The sequence below is a fragment of the Temnothorax longispinosus genome, chromosome 11, assembly GCF_030848805.1.
Source record: "Temnothorax longispinosus isolate EJ_2023e chromosome 11, Tlon_JGU_v1, whole genome shotgun sequence".
NCBI classification, from domain to species: domain Eukaryota; kingdom Metazoa; phylum Arthropoda; class Insecta; order Hymenoptera; family Formicidae; genus Temnothorax; species Temnothorax longispinosus.
The window spans coordinates 999,983-1,021,370 of record NC_092368.1 but is presented as its reverse complement, the minus strand read 5'-3'; the positions used below and the strand labels follow the sequence as shown (position 1 = coordinate 1,021,370).

The window sequence follows — 21,388 nt, the reverse complement described above, 5'->3', positions numbered from 1 at the left end:
TTCTTCTCCAGCGATATTTCTGAAATCTCTGATATTTTTGAAATCACACGTTTGCGACGCGTGACAGATTCACAGAGATGCTTGCCACAGTCGACGATCAAAACAATAACAGTCAAAGTGGCTGTAGCACCTGTGGCAGGATAACAATTTCTCGCCGTTCTTTACGTGAGTATAAGTATCGTACCGCGGAGGGTATGTATTCCAACGAGATTATTAACGTTATCAATAATTTCATATGTATGTGGTAAGATCAACAAAATTCAATAATTGATTCTGTATAAAATACGACAAAAGCTCGTTCATCACAGATTAGGAACGTAGGTCAGGTTACAGCATATATATTTACAGGTAAGAGCATATTTACAGATTTTGCGATTCGAAAGACACTCGAGATTTTATTTAACGACTACGTTTATTTGTTGCAGGCTTCAGAGTCTGTCTCACGCAGATACCAGAACTAAGTTAATAGCGGCCTAAAAAAGCTTGCATGGTGTTTGAGTACTATCGCATCACGAAGCAAGCGGTCGTGGATATACGCGGAGTGCACACGAATCCTCTATTTGATAAACCAGCAAAAACAGTATCCTTCCTATTCATCGCATGGAATGATAATTATTCTACCAATTTTGTCATATTTTGCTTAACGCTCATATCTTACGGGTGCAAGATAAATCACGGGTGAAATCACAACATTCCAAACACTATATTTGTCTTTTACACTGAATAAGGAGACTTTGATATAACGAGACTGTGTATAGGCAGAAATCATGGAATCAGAAGCAAGTAATCAAATTAATAACGACTACACCGAGTTGTTCTTCTACGCGACCATGTGTCACGTTTGCAAACGGTTTGGCGACGGCGTCCAATTGAAGAGATGCGGTGACTGCTGGATGATCGCCTATTGTGGTCCTGAACATCAGAAGCAGCACTGGAAGCAGCACAAACCTTTGTGCAAAGCCATACGGAACGTGCTGCGAAACTACAGCATGGATTATCGCGATCAAACTACGGAGGAATGGGCCGACAAGAAGCTGACCTTCATGCAGCTAGTGTCGTCCAGGCTAGGACGTGACCTGAATATGAGTGAGATGGATATGTTCCTTTTTCCAAACGAGTGCCTAATTTGCCACGAATGGAAGTCGTTGAAGAGTTGTAAGAAGTGTGCTGCCAGCTTTTGTCAAATTCACGAAAACCACATTGACCACTGGGACATCTGCGCTCCTCTGGAACTATGTCTTCGTATAAAATTATTTTTTTCTATAGAAGAAGGATACTGCAAATTTCCGAATAGTGTCTTGCACAGTTCCTCCACGACTATTGCAGTTCACAACATGAGAGACTTTATAAAGGCTTTTGTGTATATTCAGACTGACTCGGAGATGGAGTACAATATCTGGGCAGCCTATTCCTCAGAATATCTGACGCGTCCCTTGACGCTGTTTTATGCTGTGGGATTGTTAAACTATGTTCTAAAAGGCACATTTCTAATCATTCATATTGTAGGTGCAAATTACCTCGAAGAAACCACCTTATGGACGTGGGAAATTTTCCTGCAGTTAATGGAGCCCGTGACATCAATAATGATTGTAATGATAGGGCCGGAATTAAAAGATAAATTGGATCCGTCACGCACTGATGATAACTTTTTTTTGGGGAACAAAAGTTTGTTTGTTGAGTACCACGATGTGTCATACGAGGACTATGTGGACAGTTCGACATTCACAAAACCGGACTTGATTGTAGGATTTCACTTAAGTATTGAGGAACATAATAATAAGGAAATATGGGCGCCATCCATACGTGTGATAGCGAAACAGAATTGTCCGTTTATCTTAACGTTTTCTAAGCAACGGGAACTTGAGAAGGGGATGAACAAAATGAACACAATCCTGGGTGAGGAGTTAGATTTTTTCGGTAGCGGAAAGAACCCATTCGCCAGTTGCAAACCGCATAGAGACTTTGGGTCAGAGCGCGTGTGTTATCATAATCAGTATATGATTATCTACCAAAGTCTTTGTTAAGTCGTAACTGATACGCATAATTTAAACTACCCATACGAACTGAAGGCTGTGTTTTTTGCCGAAAAAAACGTTGCGTGTGCGAAATGAAAGAATACGAGTTAAATGGAATTTTACGTTTAAGAAATGCAATGAAAGGGACGCAGAGATAACTGTATGAACTACAACTGCGAATCGCGACGCGTTATTACGAAATAAACTGCAAAAAACTGAAATCCGACACTCCGAAATGTCTACTTATATTTATAATCCAAGAAGCCATTATTTACTTGTTGAATCGATTATCTTATATCAGTCGGGCATAAATGGATTATAAATATAACAGTAGTGGATGCGGTAACGTAAAATATTATTACAATGGCTTTTAGTTCTGTTTGTAATGAAGACAAAACTTTTCGATAATTTTTATAATAATATTTATATCTTTGTAATAAATTTGTAGCAAGCATTTATGATGGTAATTGTTTCTGTTTCGATATTTTTTGATATCACATGTGTGAAAAGCTTCCTGTGACAGTCGATGATCGCAATAATGGCAGAGATTGAGTGTGTGGTCCTGGCTTCCTACCCTTTTGTACGTGAGTATCGTTTCGAGGAGCATGTATTTTTTAACGAGATTATTAATGTTACTAATAACAGCTATCAACATACACTTATATTGTGCTGAGATTAACAAAATTTAAAATTTTTTCTCTAAAGAATGCATTTTGACGACCTGCTACTATCTAAAATTCTAATGATTTTCTTATTTTCCAAGAATTTTCTCACAAGTCTCAAAAATCGATTAGGAGAATATATTCGGCCAGATCCAGGCAGCGCGCATAAAAGACATCTTAGGCCGGTATTCATAGTCGAATCTTATATTTAAGACCATCTTAGGTACGATCTTAAGATGTTATGAACCAATCACAGAGCCGTATTAGCATCTTAAGATATTACTTATAAGACAGTCTTGTAATAAGATCCGACTATGAATACGGACCTTTCAGACATACCTGCTGTCTAGATGAAATTGTACTATTAGAAATTTCAAGAATTTTTCAATATATTCCAAGAATCGTGATTTTTCATACCATAGGATTGAAATTCTGAAAGTAGAATATTATAAGAAATATTAGAATATAATTATGAACAAGATGGCATATTTTAATTTGGAAATCGGCACTTTATTGATTCTTTCTTTCATTTACATTATGAGAGTGACTATAATTACATACATGATTTTAAAATACAATGTTACATCAAAAGTAGTATTAATTACAAACAAGCAGTGAGAATTTAAGTGTTAATGTTAGAAATCATAAGTTGATTGCGCTGTGCGTTTATCTGATTACCGAATCAGAAGCGTTAAAATTTGCTTAAACGCAGGCATGTGATTGCCATAGAAAAATAATCGAATCTATATAACATTCGTTTATAACATGGATTTTCTGCCGATTTCAATTCGAGAAGTTTCGTTAACTTTCTCTTTATTGCAAAGTCAAGTAACAATCGTTTTTATACGTGAAAAAAAATCCATGTTTGTAAACTTGGTTTGTTAAACACCAGCAACGATCTTTCAACGCAAAACTCGCCGTAAACCTGCGCGATGCGATGACGTAGATCGCCTCCCGCCAATCACACAAGCGAAATTCGCGTTTCTCACTTCGCAGGGGCGAATCGAATTCGCGTACATCTCCTGGCTTCCAAAACTGTTTTAAATGCTTTAACTTAATTGGAGATCGGCGAAGAAAGGGCGTTTTTCCGATCTTATAAAAGGATAGTCGCGACAAACAGGAGCTCTTGTTTTCGTTGTTCACTCGCTCAGTGTACTTGTACTACCGCTCGTACATACATACAACCGCTTTTCGCTTAGAAATTCGCACTCGCTCGATCGCTTGATAGATTTAGCCGCTTTTGCCGTGCTAACTTCTGTGCGCGCTACCGCTTACGGCATTTTTCTTAAAAGGTACACTTTGTAATTACTTTTATATATATATAATTGTCTTTATTTACATTATAAACTTTGTTCTGTAATTTTTTTGAGTTTTTAATTTAAGTGCGTGTGCTTGTCCATCTCTTCGTGCTGTCTCTAACTCGCGGATTCTCGAACAAAAATAATTATAGGAACAAGATGACATATTTTAATTTAGAAATCGGCACTTTATTGATTCTTTCTTTTATTTACATTATGAGAATGACTATAATTACATACATAATTTCAAAATGCAATGTTACATCAAAAGTAGTATTAATTACAAATAAGCAGTAAGAATTTAAGTGTTAATTATTACAATTAATCTCATTGCAATGTTTACAGGTAACAGCTGTACAAATTACAAAAGCAACGTTAACAAATTTTATTTCGTGATGCGATGTAAATGACAGTACTGAAAACCTAAAGCATAACGAACAATAGATTTCAATATCCTTGGAAATTTTCGAGACGGACCATTGGAAGGAAGGTCAAAAGCCTGGGAAGTCAATATAGTCGTGCTCCCCACGTGTTACCTGCGAAATTGTGCGAAATCACAACATTCGATCCAAACACTGTGGGTATTTGCCTCTTACACCGAAGGAGACTTTTGATATAACACGAGATTGGACTGTGTGAGCAGAAGTCATGGAATCAGAAGCGAGAAATCAAATTAATGACAACTATGACAAGTTCTTCTACGCGACCATGTGTCACGTTTGCAAACGGTTTGGCGACGGCTCTTTGAAGCGATGCAGTAACTGCAAGATGATCTCCTATTGCAGTAAGAAACATCAGAAGCAGCACTGGCAGCAGCACAAACCTTTGTGCAAAGCCATACAGAACGTGCGACAAGGCCGGCAAGGCTACGACATGAATGTTCGCGGAGAAACGCCGGAGGAATGGACCGACATAAAGCAGATGTTCATGCTGCTGGTGTCGCGCGTGCTGATACGTCGTCTGACGATGTGTGAGATGCAAATGTTCCAATTTCCAAGGGAGTGCCTGATTTGCCACGAACGGGACGCTCAATTGTTGAAGGTTTGTCAGAAGTGTGCTACCTGCTTTTGTATAAAACATAAAGACGACATTATGCACAGAAACATCTGTGCTTCCCTCGAACTATGTTTTCGTTCAGATTTATTAACTATAAAAGAAAATCGCACTAATTCTTGTGTGCCGGACATGATTTCTTACGCGAAACACGTTCTCGACACAACTTCCCTCGACATTGAATTTCTGGATATGAACGACTTTATAAACATTTATGGAGTTATTCGGGATGACTCGGACGGTGTCTTGGCAGCCGACCACTCACAATATCTGACACGTCCCTTGACGCTGTTTTTTGCTATGCGATTATTATCCTATGTCCCAAAAAGCAAGAAAGATTTAGTCATTCATGTTGTTGGTGCCAGTTTCGCCGAGGAATCCACCTTGATCGGATGGGAAGTTTTGCCTTGTTTATTATCAGTAACGATGATGTCAGTAACGATGATGTCAGTAACGATTGTAATGATAGGGCCGGAATTAAAATTAAAATACAGCCCACACGCTTGTGATCCCTGTACATCGCCGGATAACAAAAGTTTGATTTTTAAGTACTACGATGCGTTATACGATAACTATGTACACAGCCCGTCATTCGTAAAACCGGACCTTATTGTAGGATTTAACCTGGGTATTCACAAGCATAAAGACACGTGGACGCGGTCCATTAAGCTGATAGCGAAGCAAAATTGTCCGTTCGTCTTAACGTCTGTCACGCTTCAGGACTTCGAGAAGGAGACCGACAGAATAAATACAATTCTAGATAGACAGGTAGTTTATATCTATAAACAAAAGAATCCATTCGCTAGTCTAAGACCGCATAGAGTCCTCGGGCCGGAGCGCGTGTATTATGAGAATCAATATGTCGCTATCTGCCGGAATCTTTGTTTGTAATTGTTATTATGCGTAATTTAAGCGATCGATACAAAAACTAACGGCTGTGTTTGAAGGAAACGTAGCGCGCGCAAAATGACACACACGAATTAACTGAACTTAACGTTTTTATTAAATGTAACGAAAAAAGGAACGCAAAGAAAATTTTATGTACTACATCTGCGAATCGCGACGTGTCTTCACGAAACAAACTCCAAAAGACTGATAGCCGACACTCCGGAATGTCCGCTTATATTTATAATAATCCAGAAATCCTAAATGGCTATTTTCTAATTAGAATCGATTATTGTCTTACATCAGTCGAGCATAATGGATTATACGATTATAGATATAACAGGATAAGTGGATGCGGTAATGTAAATTGTAAAATATTAATATGACTGGTATGACTGAACTGCAAATCTCAAGTGTGTTATTAACTGAAGCTCTCTCTTACACATTTCTTGCTGTTTTAAATTACGTCATCTAACACACACGGTTGAATGCATTACATTAACTTTTAATTTCAGTTAATTACAATTAACTTTTAATTTAATTCTACCTTTTTTTTTAACACGCAACAAAATAAAACGAGCTCTAGTAAAACGTGTCATTTTTAGACGTTTGTGCGTGTAGAAATAGCACACTTGGATTTACAATATGTTCAATTTCAATTCTGTTCGTAATGAAGACAAGACTTTTTATTAATTGTTTTGTAATAAAATTTATATCTTTGTAATAAAGTCAAGCATTTACGAAATGGCAATTATTTATTTCTTCTTTATCGATATTCCTAACATTTCTCACATCACACAGCTGTCTACGACTGCGACAGTCGACGACCAAAACAATAACAGAGATCAGGTGGCCGTGACATTCTAGCTCTACAGTACAGCTTCTAGCAGTACAGTTTTCCGTCGTTCTTCTTTACGTGAGTATCGTTTTGAGTATTCCAACGAGGTTAAGAATTTTCCAAGATTTCCTAAAATCTCAAGTTTAAAATTTAAAAAAGTCAAAATTTATAAAAAATATTGGAATATAATTAAAAACAAAATGAAATTTAAATTTGGAAATTGGAATTTTATTATTTCTTTCATTAACATTATAAGAATGACTAGTCAGAGTCTCATAATAATTGTACATACACAATTTTAAAATGTGATGTTATATTATAACCCAGGTAGCAGAATAACGTCTAAAGACGTCTTAATGACGTCTAATTGGCGTCTAGAGACGTCATTAAGACGTTTATTATAAGACGTCACTCTGCTACCTAAGAAATATACCAATTAAAAACAATAGGATAGTGGGTTATTAAGTGTTAATGTTTTCAATCAATCTCATTTGCAATGTTTACAGATAACAGCTGTACAAATTACAAATTGTCGCAACAAATTATTGTCAACAAATTATATTTCGTGAAGCATTCGGCAATGTAAATAACAATACTGAAAACCTAAAGCAGACGTGACCTGAGCAATAGATTTCAATATCTTCAGAACATTTCATCAGGTCGCTCCATTGGGAAGAGAGTTAAAAACGTAAGAATAAAATTGCCGATTTACATATATATATATGCGACTTGAGAAATCATACATTTTTCAAACACTGTATGTATTTATCTTTTACATGCACTGAAGGAGACTTTGATATAACGAGACTGTTTATAGGTAGAAATGGAATCAGAAGCGAGAAATGAAATTAATAACGATTATGACGCGTTCTTCTACGCGACCATGTGTCACGTTTGCAAACGGTTTGGCGACGGCGTCCAATTGAAGAGTTGCCGTGGCTGCACGATGATCTCCTATTGTGGTAAGGAACATCAGAAGCAGCACCGGAAACAGCACAAACCTTTGTGCAAAGCCATACAGAATGTGCTGCGAGGCGACAGCACGGATGATGGCGCCGATGGCGGTGAAACTACGGAGAAATGGACCGTCAAGAAGCAGTTCATGGACCTGGTGTCGTCCAGGTTGGGACGTGACCTGAATATGGACGAGAAGTACATGTTCTGTTTTCCAAGAGAGTGCCTAGTTTGCCACGAACGGAACATCAAGTCGTTGGAAGATTGTCAGAAGTGTGCTGCCAGCTTTTGTAAAAATCACAAAGACGGCACGGAGCACAGGGACATCTGCGCTCCCCTGGAACTATGTCTTCATTCAGATTTATTTTCTATGCGAGAGGGAAACAGTACTCTGGACTTGAATTTTTACTTACAACACATTTCCTGCACGAGTACATTTCAAAACATGAAAGACTTTATAAAGGCTTTTGGGAATATTAAGACTGACTCGGAGATGTCGTACAACGTCTGGGAAGCTCAACACTCAGAATATCTGACATGTTCCTTAACTTTGCTTTATGTTATGCGATTATTAGAGTATGTCCCAAAAAGTAATAAAAAGCTAGTCATTCATGTTCTAGGTACGAATGAGTCCGAAGAAATCGTCCGGACAGTTTGGGATATTTTGCCGCGTTTAATAGGAACCATGGTGATAGTTGTAGTGATAGGGCCGGAATTATCATGTAAATCAAATCTGTTAAATAATTACGATGACTGTATGTCACGAGAGAAAAAATATTTGACGTTTGAGTTTCACGACGTATTATACGAGGACTATGCATGCAGCTCGTCATTCGTAAAACCGGACTTGGTTGTAGGATTTAATCTGTATATTCACAACCATGAACTTCCAGGAAGGTTCAGTAGTAAGGAAACGTGGGCGTCGTCCATACAGATGTTAGCAAAACAAAATTGTCCGTTCGCCTTAACGTCTCCCACGCAATATTCATTTAAAAAGGAGACAGACATAATAAACACATTCCTGAATAAAAAGGTAGACCATATGTATAGCGGAAAGAATCCATTCGCCAGCTTAAAACCATATAAAACTATCGAGATGGAGTACGTATCTTATTTAAATCAATATGTAATTATCTACAGGAGTCTTTGTTCATAACTGATATGCGTAATTTAAGCGACCGATACAAACCAACGGCTTGTATTTGATGACGAAGGAAACGTAGTTCGCGCGAAAAATGTAATGGAAGGAACGCAGAGAAAATTATATATGTACTACATCTGCGAATCGCGACGTGTCTTCACGAAACAAACTCTAATAGACTGAAAGCAGACACTCCGGAATGTCTACTTATACTTACAATCCAAAAATCCTAGGGCACATTATGCCTAGATGTAGAGTCGATTGTCTTACATCGAGCATAATGGATTATATAGGTACAACGTTATAGATATAACAAGAATTGTAAAGTATTAATGTGACTGGCATGACTACGCACTTTGCAAATCTAATTGTGTTATTTTGAATTGACGCTTTCCTTACACATTGTTTGCCGCTTTAAATGACGTCATTTAACACGGTTGAACGTATTAAATTAACTTTTAATTTAATACGATTCAACGTGTTAATTTAACACGCAACAAAATATGTAAAGTAAGCTTAATTAAGTTAAATGTGTGTCATTTTTAATACGTTTATGCGTGTAGAAATAATACACTTCGATTTATAACGTGTTGCTTTCAATTCTGTTTGTAATGAAGACAAGACATTTCATTAATTGTTTTGCAATAAAATTTATATCTTTGTAATATTTTATATCAAGCATTTACGACTTAATTATTTAATTCTTCTTGATCGATATTCCTGACGTGTCCTCACATCACGCACGTGACAGTTACAGCGTGACAGCTGCCTGCGACCTACGACAGTTGACGATCAAAACAATAGCGGAGATCGAGTGGCCGTATCACTTGGCAGTACTCGTAAGTTTCCCGCCGTTCTTTACGTGAGTATCGTTTCAAGGAGCGTCTATATTCCAATGAGATTATTAACATTACTAATAATAGCATGTACATATGCCAGGAATAACCAAATTCAATAGATATTTCTGTATAAAATGCATTTGGACGGAAGCCTGCATGTCGCAAATTAGAAACGTAGGTTACTGGCAAAAGCATTTTTTTTGTCTGGCGATTCGAAAAACACTCGATATTTTTATCTAACGACTACGCTTTATTCGTTGCAGGCTTCAGCCTCACGCGGATACCAGAGCAGAGTAGATAGCTGCCTGGAAAAGCTTGGTGCTCGAATACTATCGCATCACGAAGCAGGCGATCGAGAACGTGCGCGAGTGCACACGAATCCTCTATTTGATAGAGCCAACATAAACGGTATTCTTTCTATTTGTCACATCGAATGATAGTTATTTCTACAATTATGGTATACGTTTTACTTGACTCATGTCTTGCAGGTGCAACCTGTGAAATCACGACATTCTAATCGCTGTACATATATTTGTCTTTTGCACTGAAGGAGACCGATATAACGAAACTATGGCGACTGTGTGGGCAAAATTGGCAGAAGCAAAAGCGGGAAAAGTTTCTAACGTATATGACCTGTGCTTCTATGCGACCATGTGTCACGTGTGCAAAGGATTTGGTGAAGGCGTCCAATTGAAGAGATGCGGTGGCTGCAGGATGATCTCCTATTGTGGTCAGGAACATCAGAAGCAGCACTGGAAGCTTCATAAACCTTTGTGCAAAGCTATACAGGACGTGCTGCGAGACTACAATATCGATAATCCTATTATAACTGTATCGTCTACGGGTGTAACTTTGGAGAACCAGATAAAGAAGATTAACTTTATGTTGCTAATATCGAACAAGCTGGGACGTCAATTGAAGTATGAAGAGTCGCAATTATTCAATTTTCCAAGGGAGTGCCTGGTTTGCCACGAACGGAACGCTCAGTCGTTGAAGGATTGTGAGAAGTGTGTTGCCAGCTTTTGTAAAAATCATGTAAACGGCACTGAGCACAAGAACATCTGCGCTCCCCTGGAACTACGTTTTCGTTCAGATTTATTAGCTATAAGAGGAGAAGCCGGTCCTCCAGATATGCGTTGTTACTTGCGACACGTTACCGACGAGGGTAAATTTCAGAACATGAAGGACTTTATAAACGCTCATTGGAATATTCCGACTGACTCGGAGATGCAGCGCAATATTTTGATAGGCCAACACTCGGTACAACTGACACGTCCCTTGACGTTGTTTCATGCTATGCGATTATTGAACTATGTCCCAAAAAACAAAGCTATAGTCATTCATGTTGTAGGTGCCGGTTACCGGGAAGAATTGAGCTTGAAGGGGTGGGAAGTTTTTTTACATTTAATAGGGACCGCGATTTCAGTGACGATTATAATGATTGGGCCAGAATTACAACTTAAAGCCCATCGTTTATCGGAATACTTTTGCAATCACTGGAAGTTGCCGGAGGACAAAAATTTGACGTTTGATTTTTACGATATGTTATACGAGAACTATGCGCGCAGCCCGTCATTCGTAAAACCGGACTTGGTTGTTGGATTTGATCTGGGTATTCAGGAGCATGAACTTGGGTCCAGTAAGAAAACGTGGGCGCCGTCCATTAAGCTGATAGCGAAACAAAACTGTCCGTTCATCTTAACTTGTGGTTTCACGTTACAGAACTTTAAGAAGGAGTTAGACAAAATAAACACAATCCTAGGTAGAAAGGTAAACTATCTGTATAGTGGAGTGAATCCATTCGCTGGTTTAAGTCCGTTTAGAAAAGTCGCGCCGCAATATGTACTTTTTACGAATCAGTGTATAGTTGTTTATAGGAGTCTTTGTAACTAATATAGTTTAAGCGTAAGTAATTTAAGATTTAAGCGACCGATAAAAACTAAAAGTTGTGCTTGATACCGAGGAAAATGTGTCGCGTGCGAAATGAAAGAGTACCTACACTAGTTAAATGGAAATTTAACATTTAAAAATACAACGGATGGGACGTAGAGAAAACTAGAACTACAATTGCGGATCGCGATGTCTTCACGTAACAAATTCCTAAAGACCTGAGATCTGATACTTCGGAATATCTGATTATATTTATGTACCTGAAAATTTCAGGGTCTATTTTTTATTTTAGAGTCGTTTTTGTGTTGTATCAGTCGAGCGTAATGGATTTTTTTTTATCGCAAAGTATTAATGCAATGACCGTTTCTTTTAATTTTGTTTAATAAATGCAAGACTTTTCGTTAATTGTTTATAATAAAGTTTTTATCTTTGTAATAAAACATATATCAAATATTTTCGAAATGGTAGTTATTTTCTCCTCTCCTGTCCTCCTCTCTCCGCTCCTTCTCCATCGATAGTTATGACATCCTCTCATATCACACTTGTAAACAGATCCCTGCGACAATTGACGATCAAAACAATGGCGCAGAAATCGAGTGGCCGTATAGCAGTGAAGTTTCCCGCCGTCCTTAATTTACGTGAGTATTATTTCGAGGAGCGTCTGTTCCGATGAGATTATTAACATTACTAATTGTATCATATATATTTGCTACGATTAACGAAATTCAATAAATATTTCTATATAAAATGCGTTTCGGCGGAAGCCTGCATGTCGCCGATTATTAGAAATGTAGGTTACAGGTGGTTACAGGAAGAGCGTATTTACAGATCTGGCGATTCGAAAACACACTCTAGATTGCATCTAACGATTACACTTTATTTGTTATTGCAGGCTTCAGTCTCACGCGGATATCAGAGCTAAGCAAATAGCTGTCTGGAAAAGCTTGGTGCTCGAGTACTGTCGCATCACGAAGCAGGCGATCGTGAACACGCGCGCGAGTGCACACGAATCCTCTATTTAACAACGCCAGCAAAAACAGTATCCTTTCTATTTGTCGCATCGAATAATAATTAATTATTCCTCCAATTCTGTGATATGTTTTACTTAACGCTCACGTCCTACAGGTGCAACCTGTGAAATCACAACATTCTAAACATTACATATCTTTTGCACTGAAGGAGACTTCGATATAACGAGACCATGTGGGCAAGACTCGCAGAAGCCATGGGATTAGAATACAAGGAGGAAAAAATTCCTAACGCGTATAACATGTGGTTCTATGCGACCATGTGTCACGTATGCAAAGGATTCGGGGACGGTGTCCTTTTAAAGAAGTGCGGTGGCTGCAGAATGATCTCCTATTGTGGTCAGGAACATCAGAAGGAGCACTGGAAGCTTCATAAACCTTTGTGCAAAGCTATTCAGGACGTGTTGCGAGACTACAGTATGGATAATCCCATTATAACTGTATCATCTTCGGGTGAAACTCTGGAGAACGAAAGAAAGAAGAATTACTTTATGTTGTTAATATCGAACAAGCTGGGACGTCCATTGAAGTTCGAAGAGGGGCAAATGTTCATTTTTCCAAGAGAATGTCTGATTTGCCACGAACGGAACGCTCAGTCGTTGAAGGATTGTCGCAAGTGTGTTGCCAGCTTTTGTAAAAATCACGTAAACGGCACCGAACATAAGAACATCTGCGCTCCCCTGGAACTACGTTTTCGTTCAGATTTATCAGCTATAAGAGGAGAAACCGGTCCTCCAGATATGCGTTGTTACTTGCGACACGTTACCGACAAGGGTAAATTTCAGAACATGAAAGACTTTATAAACGCTTATTGGAATATTTCGTCTGACTCGGAGATATCGCGCAATATCTTGATAGGCCAACACTCGCTACATCTGACACGTCCCTTGACGTTGTTTCATGCTATGCGATTATTGAACTATGTCCCAAAAAGCGAAGCTATAGTCATTCATGTCGTAGGTGCGTGTTACTCAGAAGAATTCTGCTTGATGGGGTGGGAAGTTTTGCCGCGTTTAATAGGGACCGCGATGCCAGTGACGATTATAATGATCGGGCCGGAATTACAGCTTCAAATCAATCCGGAATACGTTTGCAATAACCGTATGTTGCCGGAGAATAAACATTTGACATTTGATTTTTACGATATGTTATACGAGAACTATGTACGCAGCCCGACATTCGTAAAACCGAACTTGGTTGTTGGATTTGATCTGGGTATTCAGGAGCATGAACTTGGGTCCAGTAAGGAAACGTGGGCGCCGTCCATCAAGCTGATAGCAAAACAAAACTGTCCGTTTATCTTAACTTGTCGTTTCAGATTAGAGAACTTTAAGAAGGAGTTAGACAGAATAAACACAATCCTAGGTAGAAAGGTAAACTATCTGTATAGTGGAGAAAATCCATTTGCTAGTTTGAGTCCGTTTAGAAGCGTCGCGCCGGAGTATGTACTTTATATGAATCAGTATATAGTTATTTACAGGAGTCTTTGTTTGTAAGTGATGTAATTTAAACGTAATTTTAAGCGACCGATACAAATTAAAGGCTGTGTTTGATACCGAAGGAAACGTGTCGCGTACGAAATGAAAGAGTACACTAGTTAAATGGAATTTTAACGTTTAAAAATGCAATGGATGGGAAGCAGAGAAAACTATGAACTACAACCACGAATCGCGATGTGTCGTCACGAAACAAACTCAAAAAGACTGGTTCGATACTGCGGAATGTCTGCTTATATTTATATGCCCAAAAATTATAGGGTCTGTTTTTTTTTATTTTTTTATTTATGTAGTCGATTGTGTTACATATCAGTCGAACGTAATGGGTAATTCTTTTTAATCCGATATTCTGGAATGTATGCTTATATTTGTAATCCCAAAAATCTTAAAGACTTTTTTTTATTCATATTAGAGTCGATTATATCAGTCGAGCGTAATGGATTTTTGTTTAACTTAAAATGTCAATCTAATGATACCGTTTATTTTTATTTTGTTTAATGAATACAAGACTTTTTGTTAATCATTCGTAATGAAGACACGACTTTTCGTTAATAAAATATATATGAAGAATCTATATACTAAATGTTGCAATTATTTCTCCATCGATATTTCTGAGATGTTTAACATCACACGTGTGACAGCTACCTGCGACAGTCTACGACCAAAACAATAACAGACATCAAGTGGCAGTACAGTGAGTACAGTCCCGCCGTTCGGTTCTTTACGTGAGTATTGTTTCGAGGAGCGTCTGTTCCAATAAGATTATTAACGTTACTAATAGTAGCATATATATATGTGCTACGATTAACAAAATTAAATAAATATTTCTATATAAAATCGTTTCGACGGAGGCCTGCATATCGCCGATTATTAGGAACGTAGGCAAGAACGTATTTACAGATCTGGCGATTCGAAAGAACATTCTAGATTTCATCTAACGACTACGCTTTATTTGTTGCAGGCTTCAGTCTCACACGGATACGAGAGCTAAGCAGATAGCTGTCTGGAAAAGCTTGGTGCTCGAGTACTATCGAACCACGAAGCAGGCGATCGTGAATGTGCGCGAGTGCACACGAATCCTCTGTTTAATAACGCCAGCATTAACAGTATCCTTTCTATTTGTCGCAACGAATGATAATTATTCTAACAATTCTGTCATATTTTGCTTAACACTCATGTCCTGTAGGTGCAACCTGTGAAATCACAACATTCCAAACACTATATTTGTCCTTTACACTAAAGGAGATTTTGATACAACGAGACTGTGTATAGGCAGAAGTCATGGAATCAGAAGCGAGAAATCAAATTAATAACAATTATGACGAGTTCTTCTACGCGACCATGTGTCACGTTTGCAAGCGGTTTGGCGACGGCGTCCAATTGAAGAGATGCGGTGGCTGCAAGATGATCGCCTATTGTGGTAAGGAACATCAGAAGCAGCACTGGAAGCAGCACAAACCTTTGTGCAAAGTCATACAGGACGTGCTGCAAAACTACAGCATGGATTATTGCGGTGAAACTACGGAGGAATGGGCTGACAAGAAGCTGACCTTCATGCGGCTAGTGTCGTCCAGGCTAGGACGTCCCCTGAATTTGGATGAGGCAGAAATGTTCTATTTTCCAAGGGAGTGCCTGGTTTGCCACGAACGGAACGCTCAGTCGTTGAAGGATTGTCAGAAGTGTGTTGCCAGCTTTTGTAAAAATCACGTAAACGGCACTGAGCACAAGAACATCTGCGCTCTCCTGGAACTACGTTTTCGTTCAGATTTATTAGCTATAAGAGGAGAGACCGGTTCTCCAGATATGCGTTGTTACTTGCGACACGTTACCGACGAGGGTAAATTTCAGAACATGAAGGACTTTATAAACGCTCATTGGAATATTTCGACTGACTCGGAGATGCAGCGCAATATCTTGATAGGCCAATACTCGCTGTATCTGACATGTCCCTTGACGTTGTTTCATGCTATGCGATTATTGAACTGTGTCCCAAAAAACAAAGCTATAGTCATTCATGTTGTAGGTGCAAATGACTCGGAAGAATTCAGCTTGATGGGGTGGGAAATTTTTCCGCGTTTAATAGAGACCGCGATGCCAGTGACGATGATAGTGATTGGACCGAATTTACAGCGTAATATCCATATGTTGTCGGAGAACAAAAATTTGAAATTTGATTTTTACGATATGTTATACGAGAACTATGTACGCAGCTCGTCATTCGTAAAACCGGACTTAATTGTAGGGTTTAACCCGTGTATTGACCAGCATAAACTTGGGTCCAGTAAGGAAACGTGGGCGCCGTCCATTAAGCTGATAGCGAAACAAAACTGTCCGTTCATCTCAACGTCTCCCACGCTACGTACATTTAAGAAGGAGACAGACAGAATAAACACAATTCTGGGTAGAAAGGTAAATTACCTCTATAGTGGAGAGAATCCATTCGCTGGTTTAAGTGCGTTTAGAAGCGACGCGCCGGAGTATGTATTTTATGTGAATCGGTATATAGTTATTTACAGGAGTCTTTGTTTGTAACTGATGTAATTTAAGCGTCTAATTTAAGCGACCGATACAAATGAAAGGCTGTGTTTGATGCTGTAGAAAACGTGTTGCGTGCGAAATGAAAGAGTACACTAGTTAAATAGAGTTTAACCGCGTTTAAAAATGCAACGGATGAAACGCAGAGAAAACTATGAACTACAACCGCGAATCGCGATATGTGAGGTGTGTCTTCACGAAACGAACTCAAAAAGACTGTGATTCGATACTCCGGAATGTCAGCTTAGATTTATAATCCCAAAAATCATAGGGTCTATTTTTTTTTATTTATTAGTCGATTGTGTTACATATCAGTCGAGCGTAATGGATAATTTTTCTTTAAATGAAATCCGATATTTCGGAATGTCTGCTTATATTTGTAATCCCAAAAATCTATTTATAGGAGTCGATTATATCAGTCGAGCGTAATGAATTTTTGTTTAGTTTAAAATATTAATGCAATAACCGTTTCTTTTCATTTTGTTTAACGAATACATTAATGCAATAACCGTTTCTTTTAATTTTGTTTAACGATTACAAGACTTTTTGTTAATCATTTGTAATGAAGACACGATTTTTCGTTAATTGTTTGTAATAAAATATATGTCAAGTATTTTCGAAATGGCAGTTATTTCTTGTCCGTCGATATTCATGACATCTCTCACATCACACGTGTGTAAACAGATGCCTGCGACAATTGACGATAGAAACAATGGCAGAACTCGAGTGGCCGTAGCAGTAAAGTTTCCCGCCGTTCTTTACGTGAGTATTGTTTCGAGAAGCGTCTGTTCCGATGAAATTATTAACATTACTAATTGTAGCATATATATATGTGCTAAGATGAACAAAATTCAATAAATATTTCTATATAAAATGCGTTTCGACGGAAGCCTGCATGTCGCCGATTATTAGGCGAACGTAGGTTACAGGCAAGAGCGTATTTACAGATCTGGCGATTCGAAAGAACATTATAGATTTTATTTAACGACTACGCTTTATTTGTTGCAGACTTCAGTCTCACACGGATACGAGAGCTAAGCAGATAGCTGTCTGGAATAGCTTGGTGCTCGAGTACTAAAGCATCACAAAGCAGGCGATCGTGAATGTGCGCCAGTGCACACGAATTCTCCATTTGAAACGTCAGCAAAAACAGTATCCTTTCTATTTGTCACATTGAATGATAATTATTCCTCCAATTCTGTGATATGTTTTACTTAACGCTCATGTCCTACAGGTGCAATCTGTGAAATCACAACATTCTGAACATTACATATTTTTTGCACTGAAGGAGACTTTGATATAACAAGACTATGTGGGCAAGACTGGTAGAAGCTATGGGATCAGAATTAGAAGTGGGAAAAATTCCTAACGCATATAATATGTGCTTCTATGCGACCATGTGTCACGTGTGCAAAGGATTTGGTGACGGTGTCCTTTTAAAGAAGTGCGGTGGCTGCAGGATGATCTCCTATTGTGGTCAGGAACATCAGAAGCAGCACTGGAAGCTTCATAAACCTTTGTGCAAAGCTATACAAGACGTGCTGCAAGACTACAATATAGATAATCCCATTATAACTGTATCATCTTCGGGTGTAACTCCGGAGAATGAAAAAAAGAAGCGTTACTTTATGTTCTTATTATCGATCAAGCTGGGACGTCGCCCGAATACGGATGAGGTACAAATGTTCAATTTTCCAAGGGAGTGCCTGGTTTGCCACGAACGGAACGCTCAGTCGTTGAAGGATTGTCGGAAGTGTGTTGCCAGCTTTTGTAAAAATCACGTAAACGGTACCGAACATAAGAACATCTGCGCTCCCCTGGAACTACGTTTTCGTTCTGATTTATTAGCTATAAGAGGAGAGATCAGTCCTCCAGATATGCGTTGTTACTTGCGACACGTTACCGATAAGGGAAAATTTCAGAACATGAAAGACTTTATGAACGCTTATTGGAATATTCCGACTGACTCGGAGATGTCGCGCAATATCTTGATAGGCCAACACTCGATACATCTGACACGTCCCTTGACGTTGTTTCATGCTATGCGATTATTGAACTGTGTCCCAAAAAGCAAAGCTATAGTCATTCATGTTGTAGGTGCGTGTGGCTTGGAAGAATTCAGCTTGATGGGGTGGGAAATTTTTCCGCGTTTAATAGGGACCGCGATGCCAGTGACAATTATAATGATCGGGCCGGAACAGCTTCAAATCAATCCGGTATACGTTTGCAATAACCGTATGTTGTTGTCGGAAAACAAAAATTTGAAATTTGATTTTTACGATATGTTATACGAGAACTATGCGCGCAGCCCGTCATTCGTAAAACCGGACTTGGTTGTAGGATTTGACCTGGGTATTCAGGTGCATGAACTTGGGTCCAGTAAGGAAACGTGGGCGCCGTCCATTAAGCTGATAGCGAAACAAAACTGTCCGTTTATCTTAACTTGTCGTTTTACGTTACAGAGCTTTAAGAAGGAGTTAGACAGAATAAACACAATCCTAGGTAGAAAGGTAAACTATCTGTATAGCGGACAGAATCCATTCGCTAGTTTGAGTCCGTTTAGAACCGTCGCGCCAGAGTATGTACTTTACCTGAATCAGTATATAGTTATTTACAGAAGTCTTTGTAAATAATGTAATTTAAGCGACCGATACAAATGAAAGGCTGCGTTTTATGCTGGAGAAAACGTGTCGCGTGCGAAATGAAAGAGTACACTAGTTAAATGGAATTTAACGTTTAAAAATGCAACGGACGGGAAGCAGAGAAAACTATGAACTATAACCACGAATCGCGATGTGTCTTCACGAAACACACTCAAAAAGACTGATCCGATGCTCCGGAATGTCTGCTTATATATTTGTAATCCCAAAATTCTTAGGGTCTTTTTTTTATTTATAGAGTCGATTATATCAGTCGAGTGTAATGGATGATTTTTTTTTAATGAGATCCGATATTCCGGAATGTCTGCTTATATATTTGTAATCCCAAAATTCTTAGGGTCTTTTTTTTATTTATAGAGTCGATTATATCAGTCGAGCGTAATGGATGATTTTTTTTTAATGTGATCCGATATTCCGGAATGTCTGCTTATATATTTGTAATCCCAAAATTCTTAGGGTCTTTTTTTTATTTATAGAGTCGATTATATCAGTCGAGCGTAATGGATTTTTGTTTAACTTAAAATATTAATGCAGTGATACCGTTTCTTTTAATTTTGTTTGATGAATACAAGACTTTTTGTTGATTATTTGTAATGAAGGCACGACTTTTCGTTAATTGTTTGTAATAAAAAATATATATGGAATCTACATATATATAAATGTTGCAATTATTTCTCCATCGATATTTCTGAGGCGTCTGACATCACACGTGTGACAGCTGCCTGTGATAGTCCCACGAGCCCCACGACCAAAACAATGGCAGAGATCGAGTGGCCCTGGCAGTACAGCTTTCCTCCATTCTTTACGTGAGTATCGTTTCGAGGAGCATATAATTCAATGAGATTATTAAAATTACTAATAATAGTATATATATATATGTGCCAGGATTAACAAAATTCACTAACTGTCTCTGCAAAATACGTTTCGACAAAAGTTCGTAGGTTAGGAACGTAGGTTACGGGCAAGAGCGTATCTACAGATCTGGCAATTCGACAAGTATTCGAGATTTTATCTAACGACTACGCTTTATACATTGCAGGCTTCAGCCTCACGCGGATACGAGAGCTAAGCAGATAGCGGCCTGGAAAAGTTTGGTGCTCGAGTACTACCGCATCACGAAGCAGGCGGTCGTGGATGTGCGCGAGGTGCACACGAATCCTCTGTTTAATAACGCCAGCATTAACAGTATCCTTCCCACTCGTTGCACGAAATGACAATTATTCCGATAATTTTGTCGTACATATTTAATGCTCGTGTCCTGCTGTTCGTCAGTGTTCTCAGCGATTCACTTCCTTGTTGCAATTTATTAAAGTTCCCTCTTGATTATAATAGCTTATTATCGTAGTTTCTTAATATATAATGGTATATTAATTAGAATAGTTTATCTGTATGCTGTTGAGAGCTCCTTAACAATGCGATAACAGGAAGATTGCCGTCCGAAGGTGTGCTGATGATACTGGAAGAATTAGGAAAATCGGGCAATGCGTCTCCGCTAGATAAGACCAAACAGAGATGGTTGGTTTATTGGCATACTTTAGAAGAATGGGGCGATATAATATATAATTATGCGCAGGAGAATGGCTTCATTGGCTCTGTGTGCACGTTTTTTGAACTGACGCAGGGGGAGGACACGACTGAGCAAGGTACGTCGAATAATTTAGTTAAATCATTTGTCTGTCATTCGTGTCAGTCATATGGATGGTCGTTAAATAATTGTCGTATCTCGATCTGTTTTAGAATTCCACGGTCTGGATACGGAAGTGTTGATCAGATCACTGAGAACGCTGGAAGCTGCCAGAAAGGCAGAGATCATCTCGTTCGATGATAATCAAGGCGTTAAATTTTTCTAACGCGTAGAAAGTAATTGTCACTCGTCGAGAATTTCGCGAGTTACGGTTACGTGTAAATTTATATTTAATTGCGTACTCGTTAAAATTTAATATATGCGTTTAGATGTACATTTTTATGAAATAAAAGTCTGTTCCTCTCTACACTGACGTACAGCGACAGTAATCCCAAAAATCTTGGGGGGGTTTTTTATTCATTTATATTAGAGTCGATTATATCAGTCGAGCGTAATGGATTTTTGTTTAA

General features: G+C 38.5%; 8 protein-coding genes across 13 annotated transcripts in view; all 8 read left to right on the top strand.

The window, feature by feature from the left end:
- Nucleotides 1-17,768, top strand: part of LOC139822092 (uncharacterized) — a 58,860-nt gene extending 41,092 nt beyond the window's left edge. The window contains exons 3-5 of one of the 3 annotated variants that reach the window (XM_071793639.1): nucleotides 15,345-16,508; nucleotides 17,319-17,396; nucleotides 17,643-17,768. In XM_071793639.1, the coding sequence (XP_071649740.1) occupies nucleotides 15,381-16,508; nucleotides 17,319-17,396; nucleotides 17,643-17,672 (1,236 nt within the window). In that variant the 5' untranslated portion in view covers nucleotides 15,345-15,380 and the 3' untranslated portion in view covers nucleotides 17,673-17,768. The other 2 variants (XM_071793638.1, XM_071793637.1) reach the window with 2 other exon arrangements.
- LOC139822104 (uncharacterized) lies at nucleotides 16-2,469 on the top strand. 2 transcript variants are annotated; one of them, XM_071793671.1, is made up of 3 exons: nucleotides 16-348; nucleotides 426-580; nucleotides 729-2,469. In XM_071793671.1, exon 3 carries the CDS (start codon nucleotides 768-770, stop codon nucleotides 2,022-2,024), a length of 1,257 nt encoding a protein of 418 aa, XP_071649772.1. In that variant the 5' UTR covers nucleotides 16-348; nucleotides 426-580; nucleotides 729-767; the 3' UTR covers nucleotides 2,025-2,469. The 2 variants fall into 2 exon arrangements, with proteins under 2 accessions (XP_071649772.1, XP_071649770.1); XM_071793669.1 differs by having other exon boundaries at nucleotides 18-348; nucleotides 668-2,468.
- On the top strand, nucleotides 3,488-6,602 carry LOC139822121 (uncharacterized). Of its 2 annotated transcripts, XM_071793687.1 has the most exons (3): nucleotides 3,488-3,969; nucleotides 4,321-5,016; nucleotides 5,645-5,842. In XM_071793687.1, exons 2-3 carry the CDS (start codon nucleotides 4,624-4,626, stop codon nucleotides 5,699-5,701), a joined length of 450 nt encoding a protein of 149 aa, XP_071649788.1. In that variant the 5' UTR covers nucleotides 3,488-3,969; nucleotides 4,321-4,623; the 3' UTR covers nucleotides 5,702-5,842. The 2 variants fall into 2 exon arrangements, with proteins under 2 accessions (XP_071649788.1, XP_071649787.1); XM_071793686.1 differs by having other exon boundaries at nucleotides 3,501-3,969; nucleotides 4,321-6,602.
- LOC139822122 (uncharacterized) lies at nucleotides 6,714-9,513 on the top strand. The gene is made up of 3 exons (XM_071793688.1): nucleotides 6,714-6,829; nucleotides 7,258-7,439; nucleotides 7,569-9,513. The coding sequence occupies exon 3, from the start codon at nucleotides 7,575-7,577 to the stop codon at nucleotides 8,859-8,861; it is 1,287 nt and encodes a 428-aa protein (XP_071649789.1). The 5' UTR covers nucleotides 6,714-6,829; nucleotides 7,258-7,439; nucleotides 7,569-7,574; the 3' UTR covers nucleotides 8,862-9,513.
- On the top strand, nucleotides 9,609-12,060 carry LOC139821919 (uncharacterized). Its single transcript, XM_071793343.1, has 3 exons — nucleotides 9,609-9,708; nucleotides 9,949-10,093; nucleotides 10,236-12,060. The coding sequence occupies exon 3, from the start codon at nucleotides 10,256-10,258 to the stop codon at nucleotides 11,576-11,578; it is 1,323 nt and encodes a 440-aa protein (XP_071649444.1). The 5' UTR covers nucleotides 9,609-9,708; nucleotides 9,949-10,093; nucleotides 10,236-10,255; the 3' UTR covers nucleotides 11,579-12,060.
- On the top strand, nucleotides 12,142-14,671 carry LOC139822093 (putative protein MSS51 homolog, mitochondrial). Of its 2 annotated transcripts, none has more exons than XM_071793640.1 (3): nucleotides 12,142-12,213; nucleotides 12,468-12,614; nucleotides 12,701-14,671. In XM_071793640.1, exon 3 carries the CDS (start codon nucleotides 12,777-12,779, stop codon nucleotides 14,097-14,099), a length of 1,323 nt encoding a protein of 440 aa, XP_071649741.1. In that variant the 5' UTR covers nucleotides 12,142-12,213; nucleotides 12,468-12,614; nucleotides 12,701-12,776; the 3' UTR covers nucleotides 14,100-14,671. The 2 variants fall into 2 exon arrangements, with proteins under 2 accessions (XP_071649741.1, XP_071649742.1); XM_071793641.1 differs by lacking the exon at nucleotides 12,142-12,213 and adding an exon at nucleotides 12,230-12,365.
- On the top strand, nucleotides 17,665-19,829 carry LOC139822095 (putative protein MSS51 homolog, mitochondrial). Its single transcript, XM_071793642.1, has 2 exons — nucleotides 17,665-17,786; nucleotides 17,869-19,829. Exon 2 carries the CDS (start codon nucleotides 17,945-17,947, stop codon nucleotides 19,265-19,267), a length of 1,323 nt encoding a protein of 440 aa, XP_071649743.1. The 5' UTR covers nucleotides 17,665-17,786; nucleotides 17,869-17,944; the 3' UTR covers nucleotides 19,268-19,829.
- Nucleotides 19,830-19,962: 133 nt separating this feature from the next.
- On the top strand, nucleotides 19,963-21,285 carry Vps25 (vacuolar protein sorting 25). Its single transcript, XM_071793673.1, has 4 exons — nucleotides 19,963-20,100; nucleotides 20,334-20,479; nucleotides 20,719-20,937; nucleotides 21,032-21,285. The coding sequence occupies exons 1-4, from the start codon at nucleotides 20,051-20,053 to the stop codon at nucleotides 21,142-21,144; spliced, it is 528 nt and encodes a 175-aa protein (XP_071649774.1). The 5' UTR covers nucleotides 19,963-20,050; the 3' UTR covers nucleotides 21,145-21,285.
- Nucleotides 21,286-21,388: the final 103 nt, after the last annotated feature.